The sequence below is a fragment of the Equus quagga genome, chromosome 1, assembly GCF_021613505.1.
Source record: "Equus quagga isolate Etosha38 chromosome 1, UCLA_HA_Equagga_1.0, whole genome shotgun sequence".
NCBI classification, from domain to species: Eukaryota; Metazoa; Chordata; class Mammalia; order Perissodactyla; family Equidae; genus Equus; species Equus quagga.
The window spans coordinates 185948765-185972345 of NC_060267.1; the positions used below are offsets into that span (position 1 = coordinate 185948765).

At 45.4% G+C, this 23581-nt stretch overlaps 1 protein-coding gene across 15 annotated transcripts in view; it reads right to left on the minus strand.

Annotated features, from left to right (window-relative positions):
• The window catches only part of PLCH1 (phospholipase C eta 1), a 210713-nt gene extending 191475 nt beyond the window's left edge, over positions 1-19238 (minus strand). For 12 of the 15 annotated variants that reach the window (XM_046647157.1, XM_046647149.1, XM_046647044.1 and 9 more), the window contains exon 1: positions 18409-19238. In XM_046647157.1, the coding sequence (XP_046503113.1) occupies positions 18409-18582 (174 nt within the window). In that variant the 5' untranslated portion in view covers positions 18583-19238. Of the gene's footprint in view, positions 1-13318; positions 13474-17280; positions 17371-17940 lie in introns of those variants that run through there. The other 3 variants (XM_046647090.1, XM_046647081.1, XM_046647108.1) reach the window with 3 other exon arrangements.
• Between the last annotated feature and the right edge of the window lie 4343 nt (positions 19239-23581).

Below are 23581 nucleotides of genomic sequence, written 5' to 3' on the forward strand. Positions count from 1 at the left end.
TGTACAAAGTAGAGGGGTTTGTTCAGGACGCGCTGACTGCCATCTCCCCTCTCTTCTACTTGACTACTACCACCCCAGCCCATTCTCCTTCTTCCACAGAAACTCAAACCCCAATTCCCATTCTTTTACATTTTTACATTTTGTTTTTTCTTGCTGGGAAAGATTTGCCCTAAGCTAACATCTGTTGCCAATCTTCCTTCTTTTTTTTTTTTCCTTCCCCAAAGCCCCAGTATGCTTGGGGTTTTTTGTTGGTTTTTTCTTTTTTTAAACAGTAATGATTTCTTTTCTTTTTGTTTAAAGACTGGCATCTGAGCTAACAACTGTTGCCAATCTCTTTTTTTTTCCTGCTTTTTTCTGCCCAAATCCCCCCACTACATAGTTGTATATTTTAGTTGTGTGTCCTTCTAGTTGTGGCATGTGGGACACCGCCTCAACATGGCCTAATGAGCAATGCCGTGTCTGCGCCCAGGATCCAAACCCTGGGCTGCCCAAGTGGAGCACACGAACTTAACCACTCGGCCACGGGGCTGGCCCCCCAGCACATGTTTTGTATATTTCAGTCCTTCTATGTGGCTGCCACCACAGCATGGCTACTGACAGACCACTGCTGTAGGTCTGCGCCCAGGAACCCAAACCTGGCCGCTGAAGCGGAGCACACAAAACTTAACCACTAGTCCACTCGGGCTGGCTCTACATTCTTTCTTATTAACATATTATTTGTAAATCTCTTTTTAGTTATACAGTATTTCCATTTCTACCTTGTGACAAACAAATGGCAAGCAATAGGATATTCAGTATATGAGTATATGAGGAAGCCATTTGGTGTAAAGCTAATTTGGTCTGACCTTGTTTTTCCAAAAGGGCCCGCCATGGCTGTTGAGCATGCATTGTATGTCTGCTTTAAGCATTTGCTGTGTCTCAAAGACAAGAACAAATGGCCTTAGGATAAAGATGCAACTTCTCCCACAGTGGCATTTCCTTAAGGATAAGCATCTCTCCCTAGGCTAGGAACTGATTGCTGTGCTCACCTGTGACCACACAGCTCCAGACAACAGACCTGCCACGCTGCTGTGTCCACCAGGACAGCAGACCTGCTACCTGCTGTGTCCACCAATTGCTGTGCCAACAGACAGTCTCATGACTACTGTAAAAGGGGCATTTCAATCATATGTGAAACATGCTCTTTGAGGGTATATAACCACTCTGTATACCCCACTTCTTTGGTGCCCTTCCTTCCTTCGGGAAGGAAGGATCAAGGCTAAGCTAGCCCTCTGAACTGGCTCAGAACAAACTCACCCCAATTTTCATTTATAGATTGGTTATAAATTATTTTCGTCAACACTTGTCTTTTTAAAAAATAAACCTTATAATAGCCCCATGGGTCACAAACACACGTCTTCAGGCTCCACATCCCTGTCCCCATCCAGGGCCACATCTTGGTGTCCCTGATACTCCAATTCACTGCAAAGTGCCTGGGGCCGTATCACTCCTGACAGACAAGACTAACTTTTCCCACCTCCACCATCAGTCCAGCTCCACCAAGGGCCAATGAAGGAGAAGAGACAGGAGGCGACTAAATGAATTGCTGCTTCAAGAAATGCACACTTTTGCTGCTCCAGCGAAGAGCCTTTGGGGCATACAGACTGGAGATCAAAGTGCCGGCCCTTTGAGTATCAAATGGTGGGAGGTTATTTTGCAAAGAAATTTGAGTGAGCTACTTGGACCAAGTTCAGAAGCACCAAGGCCAAGTTTTCTAGCCAGACATCATAGAGAAAAGTGTCTGAGGGGCTCATGTGTTCTGCAAATTGCTAACAACAGGGAGGAAGATGACAGCCAGAAATTAAAACGCACCCTGTCGCTGGAAAGGGTAACTAGTTCATGGCAGGCAGTAGGGCGTCAAGGGCTGTGAACACACGCCTGCGGAGTCCAGAGGCCACAACTGGAGCCGGGCCTCCCTCGGCACATCTCTTTGCTGCTCTGCACTTCGGCCACCTCATCTACGTGACGAACCAGGGATGGTGGTGAGCGAATGTTCTCGCACCACTTCCCACCTTAGACTCCACATTCTACAATAACAGCTATGGGCAACACTCCCAATACCCAACCCATTCCTCCTTAATTACAAACTAAAGCAGCCCTGGACACTGCAGAGTGAATTCCCACCAGCAGGACAGCGTGGCACTGACGTGGAGAGTGCTGACTCCCTGCTCTTCAAGCCTTGCTGAGACACGAGACATAATTAACAGGCTTGAAGTGATATCCACAAAACAGTAAGTGCACAGAAACATGGGGGAAAGCCCCAAAACCGTGTCCTGCACCCCACAGCCTCCAATACCTTACAGCCTCCAACACAACACACATGGGAATTTCTGCACCAAGGTATCCCAAAAGGTTGAGAATTCAAACTAAATCCCCTTAAAAGCTAAGATCTCAAAGACAGCTGCTCCTGTCTCATTTTTCCACTACTTTTAAGACAAACAAGTTAAGAAAATGACGCTGTGCAGGGAAGGGTGGGAGGGACAAAGTGGCTCAGAAGCCTGGTCAGACCCAGGGCCCCGTCAGCCAGCCCACCCCACTCCACAGATGCAGTCACTGTCCCCCCCTCCCCATCACAAGCTCCCTCCCCCACTTCCCACAGGTCCCAAGCACTGCTAAACTGGTTGTTAACCGGCTCTGCAAACACCCTAATTCCATAGCTAGCCCCCTCCAGCTATGTACACAAAGGGAAAGAAATAAAAGGTGCTTTGTCCATTTTTTTAAGGCTCACAGGAGACACCACCAAACCTCAAGTTCCGAGTGTGTTTTCTTTTCTTTAAAGCAGCTGAAAATGCTCTTGGTGAGCAATGAGATATACAGTCCACCCTCCAGACATGTGGGTGCTTCATCTGAGAGGGCTGGTTTAAAGTATGCAACATGCACCCAGTGCTTGAGAGTTCATACCTTTTGGCTCAGCAACTCATCTTCTGGAAACACATCAAAAATAAAGATACAGACCAAAATGTATACACAAAAATGTCCACTGCATCATTTTTATGACAGAAAAATCCGAACACTGAATACCAACTATTGGGTAGCATTGACTGTAGTGCAGGTATTACCAAGTGTGTTTGCAAAGACTTTCTAAAGAGGATGGAGAAATGCTCATGATGTAAATGCTACATGAAAAGAACAGGACTAGGATGAGATCAAGTGTGAAAAAGAATATTGCACAGAATGACGGGTCCTGATTTTAACAGGAAACAAAATGCTTTTAACTTCAATGTTTCACCACGAAGCATAACATTTGCTGTAGGTTATTTGTGAATATTCTTTACCAGGTTAAGAAAGTCACCTTCTATTCCCATTTTCCGAAGAGTTTTTTGCATAATTTGATATTAAACATCATGAGACACTCTCTCTGCACATGTTGGTTTGATAAGATATGTCCCCATCAGTCTGTTAACGTGCTGAACTTTGCAAGGTTGAACCCACCTGCATTTCAGGACAAATGCAATTTGCTCACAATGCCATGTCTCTTTATACGTTGCTGGGGTTGGCTGGCTCACGTTTTATGATTCTTACATGTATGCTCCTAAGTAAGGCTGGCCTATAATTTCCATTTCTCATTGTTCTCAACAGGTTTTTGTATCGAGGTTATCACAGCTTCATAAAATGCATTTCTATTCCCCGGATGCGAGTTTGAAATTATTTTTTCCTTGAATGTTTGTTAGAACTTGCTCATTAAACCCATCTAAGCCTGGACCTTCCTTTATGGAGAAATATTTGACTCCTGGTTTATTTTATTGAAGAATTACAGAATTATTCACCCTATTTTTTCTAACGTAGTTTTGGTAAGTTATATTTGTCTAGAAATTAATCATTTCCTCCAAGCCTTCAAATGTTTTAGCATAACGCAGTTCATAACATTATCTTCTAAATATCTACATGTGCTTTTCCATTCCTAATATGGTTTATCTCTGCCTCTCTCCTCTTGTTTTTTAAATCAGTTTTGCCAGGTCTTCAATAACATTACTACTTCTTATAAAGCCAAATTTTGTCTTTTTTTTTTTTTTTTGAGGAAAATTATCTCTGAGCTAACATCCACTGCCAATCCTCCTCTTTTTGCTGAGGAAGATTGGCCCTGAGCTAACATCCATGCCCATCTTCCTCCACTTTATATGTGGGACGCCTGCCACAGCATGGCTTGACAAGCGGTGCTGCATCCACACCCAGGATCTGAACTGGCAAACCCCAGGCCGCCAAAGTGGAATGTGCGAACTTAACCACTGCACTACCAGGCTGGCCCCCAAATTTTGTCATTATTGCTCCTCTCCACTGAATAACATGGAATTATTATTATTCCATCTATTTTCTTTGGGTCTATTTTGCATCTTTTCTGACTTTCTCACTTCAACATTTGGCTAATTTTCAGGCTTTCTTCTTTTCTAACACAAGCATTTATACATGCTTTCATGGCCTACCCCACCAAAAGTTCTGACCCACAGGACTTTTGTTATTCAGGTAAGAACATTTTCTGGGGGCTGGCCCGTGGCAGAGTGGTTAAGTTCACATGCTCCGCTTCGGCGGCCCAGGGTTTCACTGGTTTGGATCCTGGGCGCAGACATGGTACCACTCAGCGGGCCGTGTTGCGGCAGCGTCCCACACAGCACAACCAGAAGGACCTGCAACTAGAATATACAACCATGTATTGGGGGCTTCAGGGAGAAGAAGGAAAAAAAGAAGATTGGCAACAGATGTTAACTCAGGCGCCAATCTTTAAAAAAAAAAAGCATTTTCTTAAAAAAAAAAGAATATCTTCTGATTTGCATTACAATTTCTTCTTTGACCCAAGGGTCACTGTGAAACATATTTCTATAATTAATCATGGCTCTCTTTCTGTCACCAGACTCTAGCTCCACTGCATTGTGGTCACAGATCTGGTCTGTGTGACACTGATCACAGTGAAGACTTGCCTGATGCCATCGTCGAGGTCACTTTTTATGAATGTTCTGTGTGTTTGAAAATAACATGCACTCTGCAGTTTCGAGACGCAGTGACCTTCACACCTCCATCAGCTCAAACTTGTTAATCACGCTGTCCAGACCCTGTCCGTGTGACTGACCTTGCTCCCCATGAGGAGGACTGAGGAAGTGCGCGAACAATCTCACAGGGAACGTGGTTCTCATGGCAGTTCTCTCAAGTTTTGCTTAATATATATGGAGACCACGTTATCAGATGCATACACTTTTTTCTGATGAGTTGAAATTTTTGAACCAATATGACCCACTTTATCTCGAAAAATGCTTTTTTGGCATTTAAAGTCTATTTTGTCTGATGTGAATGTTGCCAGCTTTCTTTTAGTTTTTAATCATCCACTTATCTTTTCCTCTCATTTTACTTTTAATCTCTCTGTATCCGTATGTTTTGGACATGTCGCTGAGAAGCGGCAATCGCTGAACTTTCATCCCGTCCAACAACCTCTGACTCCTGTAGCGTTGTTGTCATTACTGGTACCTTTGGGTTTATTTCTTCCTCTCATTTGTGCCTGCTACTTGTCTTGCCTACTCTATATTTCTTTTCTCAGCTTTCTTGACTCTGAGATTTATGATTTTTCTCATTTCAATTTTCCCTGTTTGCTAGTAAGTTATTCATTCTTTAACTAAATGTTAGTGGCTGCCTTAGAAATTTTAACATGCACAGTCCATTTGTCAAAGTCTATATGTAATCAATATCTTTCACTTCCTCCCAAACTATACAAGAACTTTACAATTATATTAAATATTTATTAACTCCCTTCGCTTCTCCAACTATGTCAGTTATCTATCTTATCCAGTTCCCACTGAAGAGGTCGTCACTGTTCCTCACACAGGCCATTGTGCTTTAACATACAAACTCCCTTCCTCGGCGTGTCGTTACCTCTTGTTTCTGAGACCTTCCATCTGGGAACACTTTTCCTCTGCCTGATATATACCCTTTTAGTGAGGATCTGCTAGAACTCTCTAGGTTTTTGTAACTGTGAAAGTTTTTTAAAGATATTTTTAGTGGAAACTGAATCCTAAGCTGACAGTTAACTTCTGTCAGTGCGTGAAATTTACCAGCTTTCAGCTTCTAGCGCTGCACTGTCAGGACAACCTGTCATGCCTTTGAAAATAGTTGCCTCTTCTCTCTGATCTTGCTAAGATCTTCTCTTTATCTTTTGTAGCCTGCAGTTTAATTCTGTTTTGTCTGTGTGTGGATTTCTTTTTACTTATCCTGCATGGGATTCATACGCTTCATGCACATTGCAGCGGTCCTTTCCATCGGTCCTTGAAAGTTCTCAGTCATCATCTCTGTAAGTGTTGCCTCTTCCTACCCTCTCTCTTCTCCTCTGAAACTGTAACTAAGCTTATCTGGAATCCGAATTCCCTATCTCCCACACTGATTAACCTTTCTTTGGGGTTTTTCACCTCTTTGCCCATGTTGCCATCTGAAAATCTTCAGATCTAACATTCAGTTGACTATTTCCCTGTTCAGCTTGGATTAACTTGTTAAATCCATTCACTGAGGTATTTTCAGTAATATGTTATACATATATAACATTATATATGTTTTCAAGTTCTATTTGGTTCTTTTTCAAATCAGCTTCTTTAGTTTCTTATTCTCAGTTCATTCCTATCTTGTGTTTAGTGATTTTCTTTCTTTTTTTTACCACAAGATGCTCATTTTCCTTCTAATTTTATTGGTGGGGATTCTGTGAAGTCTGGGATAAAAACAGACTCCTCCAAAAGAGGGGGAAAGTGGCTTTCGCTCAGCACCAGGGACGGCCCCAATGTGGGAACTCTCTAAATCAAATTTCACCTGAGGCTTTCCTGATCCACCAGTGACCGTGCGGCCAGGCGTACGACTGTCCTGCATCTGGCTCAGGATCACCAACTTTCAGGCCCAAACCATCAGGCCTCTGCTCAGAACCCAGGTTCTGAGAGGTGATTTTCCTTACAGACTTATAGGGCTGGAAAGAGAGCAGATGATTTTTTATTTTCTCTAATTCACCCTTCCATTGAAGGAGAAGCCTCTGAAAGCCTAGCTTCATGAAAGGCTCCCTCTCTGACCCTTGTCTTTCCTGTCTCTGTTCCCTGTGCCCTCAGCCCACAAAAACAGAACTTCAGGTTAACCTGCTTTGGCAAATGCTCTCAAGGCAAAACCCAGCTCAGCGCTCAGTAGACCCCTTACTCTCACACTGGTTCACTGCATTTAAGAAAACAATCTTTCTATTGTACACAACATTGTTAAGTTGTTTCAGTGGGAGTGTCTGTAAACTACATCCACAGAAACAGAATTCCACCCTGGGAATTCACATTCAAAGCCAGAGCCTTGCAGTTTGACGGCCACATCTGGACCTGATCTAGCCTCAAATACGTGAACTCAGCACCCGCCACTCTGTAATCACTGCTGATAATTTCAGCACTTCCCATGGGCCAGGGATTGTGGTAAATATTTCACAAGTACCATTTTATTTAATCCTTACAATGACTCTAAGGGCTAGGTGTAATTATTATCCCCATTTTACAGAGAGAGAAACTAAAGCACAGAGAGGTGAAGTACCTCAGGCCCACAGCTTCCAAGTGACAGCACCGGTAGTGAACTAAAAAAATCTAACTCCACAGACTGCACTCTTAAGACCTAAGTAATTTTTTTTCTTAAAGATTAGCCCTGAGCTCACATCTGTTGCCAATCTTTTTTTCTTCTTCTTCTTTTTCTCCCCAAAGCCCCCCAGTACATAGTTGTATATTCTTTGTTGTGGGTCCTTCGAGTTGTGGCATGTGGGACGCCGCCTCAGCATGGCCTGATGAGCAGTGCCAGTCTGCGCCCAGGATCCGAACGAGCAAGACCCTGGGCCGCTGAAGCAGAGCGCATGAATTTAACCACTGGCAACGGGGCAGGCCCAAGTTCTAAGTAATTTTGCTTCCTAATAAATAATGAACATAAGAGAGGGAAAGAGAGAAAGACAGAGAGGAGGAGACCACACTGCCAGGCACAGCAGAGCCACTCATGGAAGCAGACTTCCCAATCTGCAATCATTTCCCCTTCCCTCTGCTCCTGTCGGGCTTGGCAGAGTTCCATCATTTTTTACATATTCCTTCCTTTTAAAAGTGTGCACAGGGACTGGCCTAGTGCCACAGTGGTTAGGTTCGCACCTTCCACTTCGGCAGCCCAGGGTTTCACCGGGTTCAGATCCTGGGCACAGACATGGCACCACTCATTAGGCCACAGTGAGGCGGTATCCCACATGCCACAACTAGAAGGACCCACAACTAAAATATACAACTATGTACTGGGGGGATTTGGGGAGAAAAAAGCAGAAAAAAAAGAAAGATTGGCAACAGTTGTTAGCTCAGGTGCCAATCTTAAAAAAAAAGAATTCTCAATTCAAAAAAGTATCAAGAGAAAATCTAGTCAAATATTTTAAATTGTGGAAACTCAGCTTTGTTTTTAATGTGTTGAATCCTTAATTCTTAGGAAGCTCTGGGAAAAATTGGAAGCTGGTGGCAGTAGTTAAATGTACCAACACACTTCACATGAACAGTGCTCTTCAAGCTTTGAGCTCTTAACCCTCTAAGTCTGACAGACCACCCACCTAAAGCTGCTTCAGACAGAATCTGAGGAAGGTGCCTCAGAAGGCACTAATGAGACAAAACAGGGAACTAAAACCAAATAAGGTTACCAATTCCTCAAGTGAAATTTATAGTGTGGATTTTGGTGATTTTTTCTTAAACTAGTACAAAAAAAGACTAAATTAAAGGCAACTAAACCTATTACTTAAGAAAAGTAAGTGCACCAACCCTGTTCCTCTACGAGGCAGCAGCCAAAAGCCTGTTCATTTGCTTCTTAAAAGTTGCTCTTTTGGGGCCGGCCCGGTGGCACAGTGATTAAGTCTGCTTTGGTGGCCAGGGGTTCACCAGTTTGGATCCCGGATGCGAACACGGCACCGCTTGGCACGCCATGCTGTGCTAGGCGTCCCACATATAAAGTAGAGGAAGATGGGCACAGATGTTAGCTCAGGGCCAGTCTTCCTCAGCAAAAAGAAGAGGATTGGAGGGGCTGGCCCCGTGGCCGAGTGGTTAAGTTCACGTGCTCCGCTGCAGGCGGCCCAGTGTTTCGTTGGCTCGAATCCTGGGCACGGACATGGCACTGCTCATCAAACCACACTGAAGCAGCGTCCCACATGCCACAACTAGAAGGACCCACAACGAAGAATATACAACTATGTACCGGGGGGCTTTGGGGAGAAAAAGGAAAAAAATAAAATCTTTAAAAAAAAAAAAAGAAGAGGATTGGCAGCAGATGTTAGCTCAGGGCTAATCTTCCTCAAAAAATAAATAAATAAATAAATAAAAAGTTGCTCTTTTAATTTACACTGGAAAGAATGAAGTGACAACCTCTACTCTGAGGCTGTGCTCACAAAATGGAGATGTGTAAAGTAACCCAAAAGTGAGTAAGAGAACAGCAGGTTTCAACTATGCCAAGAAGCTAATTTTTTACCTTTCAGATTAGCAAAAATCAAAAAGTCTGATGACAAACTGTTGGTGAGGGTGTGGAGAAATCGTCACTATAATACATTTCTGATAGGAGTAAAAACTGTACAAATTCTATGGAGGCCAATTTGCAAATATTTATCAAAATTACAAGGGTATATACCTCTGACTTAGCAATCCCACTTCCAAAAATATATACTACAGCTATACTTGACCATGTGCAAAAGGATGTATATATAGGGTTATTCACTGCACCATTGCTTTCAAAAGATCAGAAGCAACCCAAGTGGCCATTAACCTGTTAAATTTTAGTATATCCATACAGTAGAAAATATGTAGCCATTAAAAATAAAGAAACCCAAAGAGCCAACACAACATTGAGAGAGAAGAACAAAGCTGGAGGACAACACTATCCAACCTCAAGACGCTGTAAAGCTGCAGTAATCGAGAGAGTGTGATACTGGAGAAAGAACAGATAAATAGATCAACAGAACAGAACAGAGAGACCTGAAATACACCCACATAAATGGAATCAACTGATCTTTGAGAAAAGCAGCAAAGGCAATTCAACAAAGCAAAGATGGTCTTTTCAACAAATGGTGCTGGAATAACTGGACATCCACATGCAAAAAAATGCATCTAAACACAAGCTATACACTTCACAAAAGTTAACTCAAAATGCATCATAGACCTAAATGTAAAATGCAAAAATATAAAACTCCTAGAAGATAACATAGGAGAAAACCGAGGTGACCTTGGGTTTGGCAATAACTTTTCAAATACAACACCAAAGGCACAATCCATGAGAGAAAGAATTGATACGCTGGACTTCATAAAAATTTAAAACTTCTGCTCTGTGAAAGACACTGCCAACAGAATGAGAGAAGACAAGCTACAGTTTAGGAGAAAATATTTGCAGAAATACATCTGATGACAGACTGTTATCCAAAATATACAAGAAACTCTTAAAACTCAACAATAAAAATGTAAAAAATCAAATTAAAAAATATACCAAAGACCTTAACAGACTCTTCATCAAAGATATACAGACGGCAAATAAGCCTATGAAAAAATGCTCCACATCACGTCATCAGAGAAATGCAAATTAAAACATCAATGAGACACCACTACACACCTATTAGAAACGGCCAAAATCCAGAACACTGACAACACCAAACGCTGGTGAGGATGTGGAGCAACAGGAACTCTCCTTCACTGCTGGTGGGAATGCAGAAGGGTGCAGCCACTTTGGAAAACAGTTTGGCAGTTTCTTACAAAACTAAACATACTCTTACTATAGGATCCAGCAATCGTGCTCCTTGGAAATGAAAAGCTATGCCCACACAAAAACCTGCACACGTTGTTTACAGCAGCTGTATTCATAATTGCCAAACCTTGGAAGCATCCAAGTGTCCTTCTGTAGGTGAATGGATAAATAACTGTGGTGCATCCAGACAATGGAATATCATTCAGCACTAAAAGGAAATGAGCTGTCGAGCCATAAAGACATGGAGGAACCTTAAATGAATATTACTAAGCGAAAGAAGCCAATCTGAAAAGGCAACATATTGTGTGATTTCAACTCTGTGACATTCTGAAAAAGGTAGAACTATGGAGACAATAAAAAGAGCAGTGGTTACAAGGGTTGAAGGCTGGGGGAGAGAGGAATGAGGCAGAGCACAGGAGTTTTAGGGCAGTGAAAATACTCTGTATGACACTGTAATGATGGATACATGTCACTATACATGTGTCCAAACCCACAGAAGGTGGAACACAAGAGTGAAGTGTAACGTAAACCACACACTGGGCGATGACGAGCGTCAGTGTGGGCTCATCAATTGTAACAAATGTACCATCTGGTGGGGAATGTTGACAATGGGGGGTTATGCATGTGTGGGAGCAATTTGCTGTGAACCTAAAACAATAAAGTAAAAACAAAAAAAAAGAATTAAGAAGCTCTATATGCTGATATGGAACGATATATAAAACATTTTGTTACAAGAAAAAATGCAGAATCATGTGGATAGTCCAATACCATTTGATTTTTTAAAAAAGGAATAAAGCATCCATATGTATTTGCTTGTGTATAAATGAAATATCTTTTTCAAAAAATGCACAGGAAACTAATAACACTGCTGGTCTATTAGAGAAAGAACTGGATGACTGAGGGGTAGAGGTGAGAGAGAATTTTCACTAAATGCCCTTTTAAGCTTCAAAAATCTTTAAGCGTGAGAAAGCATAATCTATTCAGTTATTCTTTTTCAATAAAGCAACATAGCAATAAGGATTCTGTGAGGAAAATATGTTTTATTTACTTCGCCAAATTTGAGATGAGAAATTTTCAAGAATATGCTGAGAACTGGTCCCAACTTGAGTTTTTGCTTTCGACTTCAAGTTGGACACTAAATAACATTTCACACCTCTCTCTCCTGACAGTGAAAAAGCAGTTGGTACACAGTTTGTGTTCACTCTCTCCCAAGACCGTATTCAACGATGCAACCAGTAAACAGAAAAACGCTTCCAATTCACAACCTATTTAAAACCAAAACAGCTGTGATTCAGAAGAAAACCTTTGTATTCAAGCTTTTTTTTCTTTTTCAATTTGAGAAGAAAAGATTCTTCTGACATTCACATTTAGACACTGCTCAGGAAAACAAAAGGATGATCACATCACAGGGATTCCCCCACGGGAGAAAAAAGACAGCTCGCAGCGGCGGGGGGGCTCAGTTTCTAGCCTTCACTCCACAAACTGCCAGCAGGACAAGTCTACAGGGCTAGCTCAGGAGGGACGGTCTGCTTCCCATCGGCCCATGGAGTTGGCTGCAGCCAGTAGCTGATGCTTTATGAGAGGGAAGAAAACTAGGAAAACTCTAAAAATCCTCCCCAGACCTGTTATCGAAATCCAGAAGAGCTTAAAAAACACTGCTTTTTTTTTTTTCCCCCTTTTCCTTTTCCCCTCCCCCCCCCCCCTTCTTCTCCCCCCTCCCCCTCCTCCTCCTCCTCCTCCTCATCCCCCTCCTCCTCCTCCTCCCCCTCCTCCTCCTCCCTAAAGCCCCCAGTACACAGCTGCGTATTCTAGTTGCAGGTCCCTCTAGTTCTGCTGTCTGGGAAGCCACCTCAGCGGCTTTGATGAGCGGTGCTAGGTCCACACCCAAGATCCAAACTGCCGAAACCCTGAGCCGCTGAAGCAGAGCGCACGAACTGCTTGGCCACGGGGCCGGCTCCAGAACACACTGCTTTTAAAATTTACTAAATGTGAAAAAAAAATTACTAAATGTGAACTTTCGTGAGACTTTAAAAGACAGTAAGAAAAAGAACTGCTTTCCTTTTCTTTAAAATTGCTTCCCAGTCTCCTCCTCCTACAGTTAGGAGCCAGGAGGTGCTTACTTATTTATTTCCTTATTATTAAAAGTATTCTCTGTTTTATTTTAATTTTATGTCTTGAGTTGAAGTTTCAAAATTCAAAAGGCACAAAAGAGTATACAATGAATAGCTCACTCTGGCACCTGTCTCCCAGCAACCACACTATTAGCTCCTGTGTAGAGAGATTCTATATGCAGACAAGGAAACTCCCCTTTTTTCTCTTTTACACAGAGGACTGTATGGTACCAACAATCTTTAAATTGAAATAAAAATCAACGGATCTTTACATAATCCTAACTCCTTATATGAACACATTACTCTTTTCTATAAAGAAATCTCTTTTCAAAAAATAAATTTCTCTTCAAAAACTCCCATATTACTCAAAGTCAGAAAGTTGTTCCGCTCAACGAAACAGCAGGTGTGGAGAACCAAACTGCATACAATTACCCAGCAAATCAACTCACCTAACTTCTGTCCCGGATTCAGACCCCTGAGAACACCGCACAGATCTTCAACATTCCTGCCAGGGGCAGTGCTGCAGAGGGCGCTCAGCACTCCACGGAGACCCTTCCAAGGTCCAGAGACTGCTTCAGTTAAACTGAAGAGCAGAAGAGGGAAGTGGGAAGCTAAATTCAAATGTCTGGTTCTCGTGGACTAGAACAAGGAAGTGGAGGCGGATGAACGAGAAGCCACGGCTGCCTCGGGTGAGTTAATCAGTAACTCGCATGTGCTCGCATGCCTTCCGTCTGCCTTCCAGGGGCAATTCAACAGGGAAGGCATGGGGCCCGCCCCGTGGCCGAGTGGTTAAGTTTGCACGCTCCACTATGGTGGCCCAGGGTTTCGCTGGTCCAGATCCTGGGTGCGGACAGACATGGCACCGCTCATCAGGCCACGTTGAGGCGGCGTCCCACGTGCCACAGCTGGCAGGACCCACAACTAAAATATACAACTATGTACTGGGGGGATTTGGGGAGAAAAAGCAGAAAGAAAAAAAAAGAAAAAAGAAGACTGGCAACAGTTGTTAGCTCAGGTGCCAATCTTTAAAAAAAACAAAACAGGAAAGGCATGGGCACCAGAGCGGCTGGACAGGTTCACAAGTCCCTTGCTAAATTCAGAAGAACCAGCCGCAGAGAAAAGAGGCTGCTCATAGGATAAGCCACAGAAAACAAACTCATGAAGAGGGAAACCCAGACAGCCCTGCAGCCCTGGGCGGTGCCGGAAGCCCAAAGCAGAGCCGAGCATCCAACTTTCTAAAACCCTGAACCCTTTCTTCTCCCCTGGAGTCAGAGCCGTAGGGAGGAAAGAAGGCCCGGGAGAGAGGTGCGCTGTGCTGCTGAGACCACCAGACCAGGCGTCTGCAATGTCAGCATTCAAGTCCCAACTCGGCTATGCGAGTGTGGACATCCCTGAGCCTCAGTTTCTTCACGCGTAAACCAGCTCAAAAACACTGCAAATCTGAAACCAGCTCAGTACAGTCCAATTTCAATTTCTCATCACCACAGCAGGGCAGTTTTAGGAGCACCAAAACTCCAGCTTCTGGCATAAGTTTAGAAATTTTCAGCAACTGTCCAAGGTGATTCTGGTCTCCAATCTGAATCACGTTAGAGGAAGGGACCATCTGGTTCTATCCAGCAGTAAGTCTCTCAACACTATTTGAAGAAAATGAGGGAGCAAATTGTTTATAAGACAAAGCCAATATCTAAGTCTTGGGATACCAGAATACACACATTAAAATCACGAGGGTTCTCTTGGACCCATCGCAATTTGACAACAACCCAGGAGTGATAAGTGGGCCACTTTGATGTGGAGAAGCATCTGCAGAAGGGAAGCTAAACATCACTGGCTTCTAAACAAATAGCCAACACAGTTTATACAAAGACCTGAATGTTTTCCTAGAACCAGGCCTGAATTTATAACCTCCTGGACTCCACATGGGGAATACGACACTCCACTCACCAAAAAGCTGATCAGAAACACTTCTACCTGTTTGTTCTTCGGATGGAATGATGAATTTGAAAAGAAAACCAACTCAGTATTTTTCATAAATTTAGTGTTGCTTTTCTGAGTGGCAACATGATGCAACAGAGCATGGAGGCAGACAGACCCGGCTTCAAATTTGAAATGTTTCATACTCACTTGATCTTGAGCAAGAAACTAACCTCTCTGAGCCTCATCAGCAACATGGGATAATTCCTGCATCTCTTGATCATTATGACTTTTAAAGCGACATAAAGCAAAAGCCCAGGCACACAGTTGGAACACATTACCATCCATTTCCTCCTTTTCTTCCAGAAACCCTTATTTAATATATTTACTGGACAATAAGTAATCAGAAAAACTGTTCCCCTTGTGTTAAATCCTAATCATGCCAGAATTCCTCAGGCCAAATAGACCCTGGAAAAGGATCTTCTGCATTTACACACGTGCACCACGTGCGTCCTCATGAAATACACATGCTTATAACCAAACACCTAGGAGAGGGCGCCCATGTCAGTCCCATTCGATGAAATCAGATTCAATCATGTAACAGTGCTGATGTTTGACCATTTTATATCCACAACTATAGCAATTAAACATAGTTGCAAAGACCAAGTCTAGAGCAAGGATTTCATATCTGCCTACCCTAGATTTCCTGGAAACAGGAGGATCTCTTGAAATCAGAAACTTGGCATTTTCATCCCAGTTCTGCCATTTGTTAGTTGTGTCACTTTAAGAAAACCATTTAGCAACCTTGGGCCCTGCTTTCCCGATTATGTAATAAACATGGCAGATGTCTTTTTCTGTAATTTTATGACAATAATGAGGCAAAGGCACTCAGTCTAGCGCATCCAAAATGCAGCATTGGTGAGGATGCTTTTCACTTTGCTATAAAAGTCTTCTCAGTTGTGCCTTCTGCATCCTCCTGCCCTCTTTCACTTTGAAGCACAGAAGAGAGGGACCTTAATGATAATAACACAAAGCTGTGTAAACTTCTTCATGGGCTTCTTAAAATGCACTTCTAATTCGGCACACCCTACTACAGGAGTACTGGATTTCTCCTTAAACAAAAATGGTCATGGGTGTCAAAGAGATGTGAGTGTCCAGTGAACTGTGTCTAAATGATTTTCCTTGTGAGCAGAGCCAGCCTGGAATGAGCTCCTACTAGAGAGTAGAGAGAACATGCTTCCCAGGCCGAGGAGGCATTGTTCACAGTAATGAGTTCTGCACCACTTGGTCCACATTCACAGCTGAATCTGATTTTCCCAGACAAAGAGCAATAACCAAATAGGGATGCTCTTCAGCAAGCTCTCTGAGCCAGTAACTGTTATCAGTCTCATGAAGTGCTGAAGGAGAGGAGACTACATTCTCCCTAACCCTCCATATCCTGGGTGACAAGAGGAAACATTTGTCAACCATGGTCAGTATCACATCAGAGGTTTGTCATGGCTGTAATGGATTTCAACAGAGTCCAGACTCACTAAAAATGCCTAGAAATTATTCCAGCTCAAAAGTTCAAATGTTAAAATGCCCGACTGTATTCCTTTTATCCTTCTATCATAATTTTATCCCTTTTTTTCCTCTCAGAGAAATAATAGTCATGATCCTTCAAGCAGAGAGACCAACGCTCTTCTTAGAAGGGAGCTGCAGGAGGTTTATGATGTCATGAAACACGCAGCCAGAACAAAGGACTACAGAATCACTCACCTTATCTCCATCTAAGAAACCTGAGAATTACAGGCTTTCTCTGTTCCTCCCAAACTCAGACTGCACTTGCCAAGACTGCAAGTTTTAGGGCCACGTCTGTACTACAAAAGTGTAAGAAGATAGGCGCACACAATGCTTCTTACCCTATATATAGACTCCTATCTAAAATGCTCAGAACAACGTCCAGGGTTTTCTTAATCAAAGTGTAAGCATTTGTTTCTGAGTCTCAGCACTAAACCAACTCTTCTCCTGAATCGTTCCACGGGGATAGGGTTTTACCCTGACACCGGAAACAGTATTAGAATTATTCCAGAACTCACCGCCCTTAGTTCATTAGGGCAGGAATCTGGATTTATCTTGCCTTATATGTAATTAATTTTCAATAAACTATCAGTTAGCTAAGTGAATAAATTAAGTAGAAAACATTAAGAGTCTTCCCAGTATTACATTATGGCACCGTAACATAAAGCACCCTTTATCATATTCTATTTTTATAATTCTAACCTTACAATTATTTAAAAGACTAATTCTAAAAATAAGTTTAATTGATGTTGATGATGTGGGAAAATACATCAAACAGGAGCAATGACTTCAGCAGCTTTTATGAAGAATCTGGTGCAGCTATAAATCCTGGCTCTGCCCACCAACCTCCCCCCTTTGTCTCATCCCCACAGCCTCCCCCTATCCTTCCCCCGAGCGCTCCCAACCCCATTATCCCATGATCTGCTAAACTGCAGTTTACCTCCTGGAACCAGCAGAAACACATGTCACTGAGAATTAGGGAATTGGAGCCAGTTACAAGCCATCAAACAGGGTCACAAAGTAGCTGAACCTGAAAATTAAGAGATTTTCTATTTTTTTAATTATGAGAAAAGGGAAAAAAAACTGGACATTTTTAAACATCTGAGCTAGATGGATTGCATAATGTCTAGGCATTTATAAAGAATGGGATGGGAGAGGTAACTTTAACAACATGTTATTTGCTAATCATCTGAAGAGAAGTATCATGTTGACATCATTTGCTGGTAGAGGAAACATATTGTCTGAAAATGTCTACCACTAATAAACATTTGGTATTCTGGAAGGCAAATTCTTTAACAATAGGATACAGCAAGACAATACTCATATATTACTTCATCTAAGATATCTTTATGCCATACTTTATCCCAGGATATCCACTTTTAAACTTTCATTTTCAATCACGTTAATTCTAACCAATGTCTACTTAACAGCAACTAGTTTTATCAATCAGGCTGCCAAATATTGATGCAACCTAAGAAAAACGAGCAACAAGAAGCTACAGCTCCCTCTACATACCCCTTAAGATGTGCGCCCTCGCCAAATGCTAACCTGTGTGTAAACAAATGGGATTTTTAAAGAGGATGGAGCTGTGAGGACTCACAATTTTAAGAAATGGAAATGACTCTCTTAACTGAAGGCTTGAGAAGTCTGACTGGTCCGCGCCAAGGCTTCTTGAAACTTTCCTGCAGAAAATTAACCCAGAAGAGACCGAAACGCGGGGCACCCGGAAAACCAGCACCTCTCCTGGGAGCCCTGGTGTCTGCCCCTCGACCTGGGTGCACCGGGAGCACCGCAGCCGGGCGCACCACCAGTGCGCCTCCGGGAGCACCTTCCCCCGGCAGCATCACCAGCCCGCCTCCGGGAGCATCACCCCCCGGGAGCATCAACCCCCAGGAGCATCACCAGCCCGCCTCCGGGAACACCATCCCCTGGGAGCATCACCAGCCCGCCTCCAGGAGCACCGTCCCACCGGAGCATCACAAGCCCGCCTCCCGGAGCGGCGCGCTCCTCGAGTCCCGGGACAGAGGGGGCGGCTCAGTGTAGTCTGGCGAGCGCGTCCTCACCGTACCGGCACTGCGGCGGGGTCTTCCCTTCCGGGCCAGTGAGCCGCCGTGCTCCTGCCGCGCTCCCGACCTCGGCGCCAGGCCACAGGGCGACGCCGCGCCGGAGCAACAAAGACACGGCCCGGGACCCGCCGCCGCACCGGGACCGCGTCCGCCCGGCCGCGCGGCGCCGTCGCCATGGGAACGCGCGGGCGCGCAGCGCGCAGGCGCAGACCGCCCCGCCCCGCCTGGCGCCGGGAGCCTTCCAGGAGCCGGCGGAGGGTGAACCCCCGGCGCGGAGCGCACCCGCTCCTCCGCGTGGCCAGGGGACGCGGCGACAGCCTTGGGGCCCCAGGGTCGCGGACACCGCAGTCCCCTTGCCGGCGGGAGACGCGGTCCAGGAGGGGCCAAGGACCCCGCGGTGCAGCCCCCGACACCGCCTGACCCTCCGCGGGCGAACCCCCACCACGAGGCCGAACGCTCAACTCCGGCGCTGGATCGCACCCCGCGTCCTCGTGAGTGAGGGGACCCTACGCACAACAGCGCTCATGCGTCCCGACGAGCGTGTCCCGGCCGGGCTCGGGGAGCGGAGCTCGGCACCTGCTCCTGGATCCTGCACTCCTGGACCTGTGCACGATCTCCTGCGCCCCTGGAACTGTGGACGGTCTCCTGCGCCCCTGGACTGGTGCACGATTTCCTGCACCCCTGGACAGGTGCATGGTCCTCGCCTCTCGGCCCCTGTTCCCCGAAACGCACCGACCTGCTCCACTTGGAGTGTTCGGCAGATGAAGGGTCCTCGATCCCTGGGCACGGGGGCGCCCGCCAAGGTGCTGGGGTGACGACTTGTTGACCCTGTGACTCCAACTCCAAGCCCTGTCGAGGTGCACAAGACCCCCTAGAAAGGCACGGCAGAGACACACACCCCCCCACCCACCCCCGAGCCGAGCCGGGAAGAGCTGGGGCCGCCGCGGCAACCCGCTCTCATTCAAGTCCTCACGCACGCCCGGACTCTCCCCCTCCCTCTCCCCGGAGCCCCTTCCCACCCCTCTGTCCCGGCCCTGAACGCCCCCTTCTCCCTCTCTCCCTCCTTCCCGCTCCTCGGAGCCCCTCCCCTCCCCCAACCCCTCCCCCCGCGGAAATCAGGACCCGGGCCGGTAGCGTGACCAGAGCTCCCGCCGCCTCCACACCCCGCCGGCTGGGTGCACCGAGCGCCGGACCTGGACCCCGAGCCCGGCTAGCCAGGGCAGAAGCAGCGGGCGTGAAGTCTTGTACTTTTTCCCTCAAGTTTCAAAGGTTCCCAAACCGACGGACCCCGATCCCCAGCCTCGGGGGGCGGACGGGGGAGGGGGGCGGTGGATAAGGAGACGGGCGAGGCTGGAGTGGAGGTGCAGAGACGGGTCAGAGCACGCCTTCAGGGAATCCCGACCCCGTGTCGTCCGCCTCGTGCTCCACCGTCCAGGAAAAGTGCCGGTGCGCGCGGTCCGGACGCAGGAGAGCCCTGTGCCCAGAGGGGGACGCGCGCCGCTCCTCCGCTCCCCGGCACGCGCCGCCTCGGGCTCAGGCCCGCGCCCGCTCCCAGGAGAGCGCACGCAGTCGGCGCCGCGCGGGTCGAGCGCACGTGCCCGCCTCGGGGCGCCCGGCCCTGTCTGCTCAGAGCCGGGCGGGGCCGAACTGCGCGCCCCCTCGCTCACCTTCGGTGCCAAGTTCCCACCAGGAAGAAGCTCCCGGGAGAGCGGGCAGCTGGGGCAGGCGGGGATTCTCCCGGCGCAGCGACAACATGAACTAGTCCCTTTCTTTCTCCTGCGTGAATGCGCCCGGGAAGTTGCAGACGAGCCGCCCGCCGCCCGTGCGCTCTGACGGGGGTGGGGGCGGCAGCACCGTGACCTCGCGGCGCAAGATCTAGGGTTTCACCTTTTCATCCCACTTAGCCGATACCATAGAAACAACCCATTTGTATTATTCGGTTCAGCAGAGGCGATTACAATGTCACAGCAAAGCACCATGGGCAAGAAGAAACGTTATCCTGAAAGCAACCCTGGACTCTCCGGAAAAAGGAAAAGCCACCAGAATTGTCGCTGGAGTGTCTTCCTGCCAGGGTGCCAAGAAGAAATCAGCTTGGAAGAAGACAGATAGCTCCTCTTGGCTCCATAGAAAGAAACCTGCCCAAATTTCCTTTTTTCTTTTTTTTTTTTTACGTGCCTACACACAAATCCCCAATTTATAAGCCGTTAAAGATGACCCTTCTACCCCCAAATTTCTTTTTTCTTCGTAGACATGCGCTTTTTGGAGATTTATTTTGCTGGTAATCTCCGCGGTGAATAGGCAGGCCAAAAAGAGAGAGACAGCAAGACGACCCCTCACACACCAACCGCCTCTCAAATCCGAGAAACCGCGGAGGCGCCTGTTGAAGCGAGCTCGAAGTTCATCACAAGAGCACTTTATTTTTATAGTTTTAATCAATATCTATATTTAGTGAACTTTAACATTTTCTTAATTGTGCAATATTTCAAACCTACCAAAAACAAGGCAAACACCCGTGTGACGCTCTTGCTCCAACCCTTCTTTTTAAGCAAGCATTACAGAGGTAGCGAAAACCCCATCTGCCGGCCCTTCTCCCTCTGCCCCTCTCCAAAGGGAACAATTCTGAAGTTGGTGTGAATCCTGCTTAATCATGGTCTTAAATGTCAGGACATATGTGTATGTCCATAAATGTTTTAATGTAGCCTTTCCCTCTGAGTCTTTTTTTTACACCATTAATCAGAGAAAAATCACTAACTAAAACCAAGAAAATATTCTTGTTACATTGCTAAGTGTTTAGAAGGTCAAAAGGATTTCTGCCTGCTTGTGGCAATCGGAGGGAATAATAACAAAGGGATTAGACAGCGGGCAGTAAACAGCCTCTAGGTTACAAACCCTTCCATGGTTACCAGTCAATAGGAAAACAAAGAGCCAATAATACCCCCTCCTTCACTGGGTACAAGCGAATTGGAGGAAATGGAATCTAGGTTAACACTTCTTTGGGCATGTAAAATAAAAGCCCTATATGGTAGCAAATACCTTTTTTGAATGGTCTGTTGGTCACATAACTTGTAATCTTTCAGTAAGGATTTACCACTTTCCGAGTGTAAGGGACTCCTGCAATTCAAGGTTGAGATCAGCCCTGCTGCAAACTCTGGGGTCGAATCCTCCCAGCTTCCCGGTATGGGGGACCTCCCTGCACCGGAGCAGGGAGTTACAGAAAGCCCCTTACAGCAGCCCTTTGACTTAACCTCCTCCCAGCAGTAAAAGGGCTAAGACAGCACCGATTTTTCTTAAATGCCATTGACTGGTGAAAGACGTCCTTCCCAACCCCCACCCTCCTCTTGCTTCCAGAGCAACCACTCTCATTAATTATACTGGCACGGCACTGCCTGGCCTCCCTTCTAAATAGCCGCCAGATTTCTACATATCATCTCTGCCTTCATAGAGAATGTGCACTGACACCAGGATCACAGAAAATCCTGTAAAGGGTGCCTGATACACGTAAAATGATTGATAGGCCTTGTGGTGGGCCCACTGTGCTGTGTATCATAAGGGGTTTCTTAGAAAAATGCACTAGGAATCGTGTGTTGGAAGTAGATTTTGCTAGCTGTACAAAAATGGTGCTTTCAGTTGCAAAAATAACAATATGTAAGATACTCATATTTAACCAGCAGTAATCTTTAAGTTATATCCATGAAGCAAGAGGGTGAAGGACATGAATATTATTCCTATTTTAATGACTGCACCAGGAAGTCAAGAGAATTACCAAAGAGCTTAGCAATTATCAAGGAGTTATCCCTCTTTCAACACATATTTCTTGAGTACTTGCCATGTGCCAGACACTGCTCCAGATGGTAAGTCTAAGCTGGAATATGAATTAATACTCCTGAAGTACAAAGCAGTTACTGCCCTTATGGACCTACTTCCTGTATTGGTCAAGACTTTTAGATACAAATAACAAAACCCCAAATCAAACTAGCTTGAAAAAAACTAATGTACTGACTCCCACCTTAAGATAGGGAAAGGATAGGGCTTCAGGAACGACTGGATCCAGGAGTTCAGAATCATCATCTCTCTTTCACACTCATTCTCACTTTGCGCCTACTCTTTCTCTCCCTGATTTCTCCATGTTTTGATCTTATTCTCTCCTATTACATACGAGCTTCCTCCATAGGCTGGAGGTGGGGAGAGTATTACCAGGGACAGCTCCAGACTTCAATCGTCTCAGCTAGTGATCCCAGGGGAAGAGAGGCCTTCTTGCTTTTACCATCTGTAAATAATATTGTAGGAAAGGATTCTAACTGACCTGGTTCAAGTCACATGTCCATCCGTAGTGCAGTTAATGTGGTCAGGAACAGGGAGAGAACATCTGTGGCCAGTCCTGATTGTGCAGCCACCCCACAGCCAGGGGCGTGGAATGCTGGGAGTGGCAGCCCCACTGGAGATCCCTGAGTCACAGAGGATTATTCCCCATTGGAAGGGGGATGCTCTCCCCAAATGAGTGTTGGAAGGGATTCTGGCAGATGAAAAGAGCAGGTGTCCCCTACAATGCCACCTCCTGAACCCGCCACCAAAGAAGGATATGAACACCTTTGTGCAGATTCATATGCGTATGACAGAGACAAAAAATGGGAAGGGAAACTTCCTGAGCTGGTCAGGAAGGATGGGGGGAGACTAGTGTAAGTGTCACCAATATTCCTCTCCAGCTGGAGGCCTGTGTCCCCATGTGTGGCCCACTGTCACGCTGCACTGGAGCTGAGGGCAGGAACCCAGCAAGATGGCTGATCTTGGGAAGACTTGTTTGGTTGTATGTTTTTAACTTTTTATCACAGAAATTTTCATACACACACAAAAGTAGAATAGTATAATGAAATCCCATGGTTGGTCACACAGTTTCAACAACTATTAATATTTTGGCAATCTTTTATCTATCCAGGAATATGGGGAATTCACTGAAATACTTAAATTCATAAATTAACACACTTTGTGTAGTGCTATGATCTTATTAATGGAAGAAATGCATGCCTCCAAAGTAACAATTAAATAAGACCAATACCTGTGAAGCTCTTAGCAAAATGTCTGGGACAAAATTAATCTCAAAATATCAACTATTTTTACTGTTACTATTGGGAACCTACTTAAAGCTTTTATTTTTGCTGAGGAAGACGGGCCCTGAGC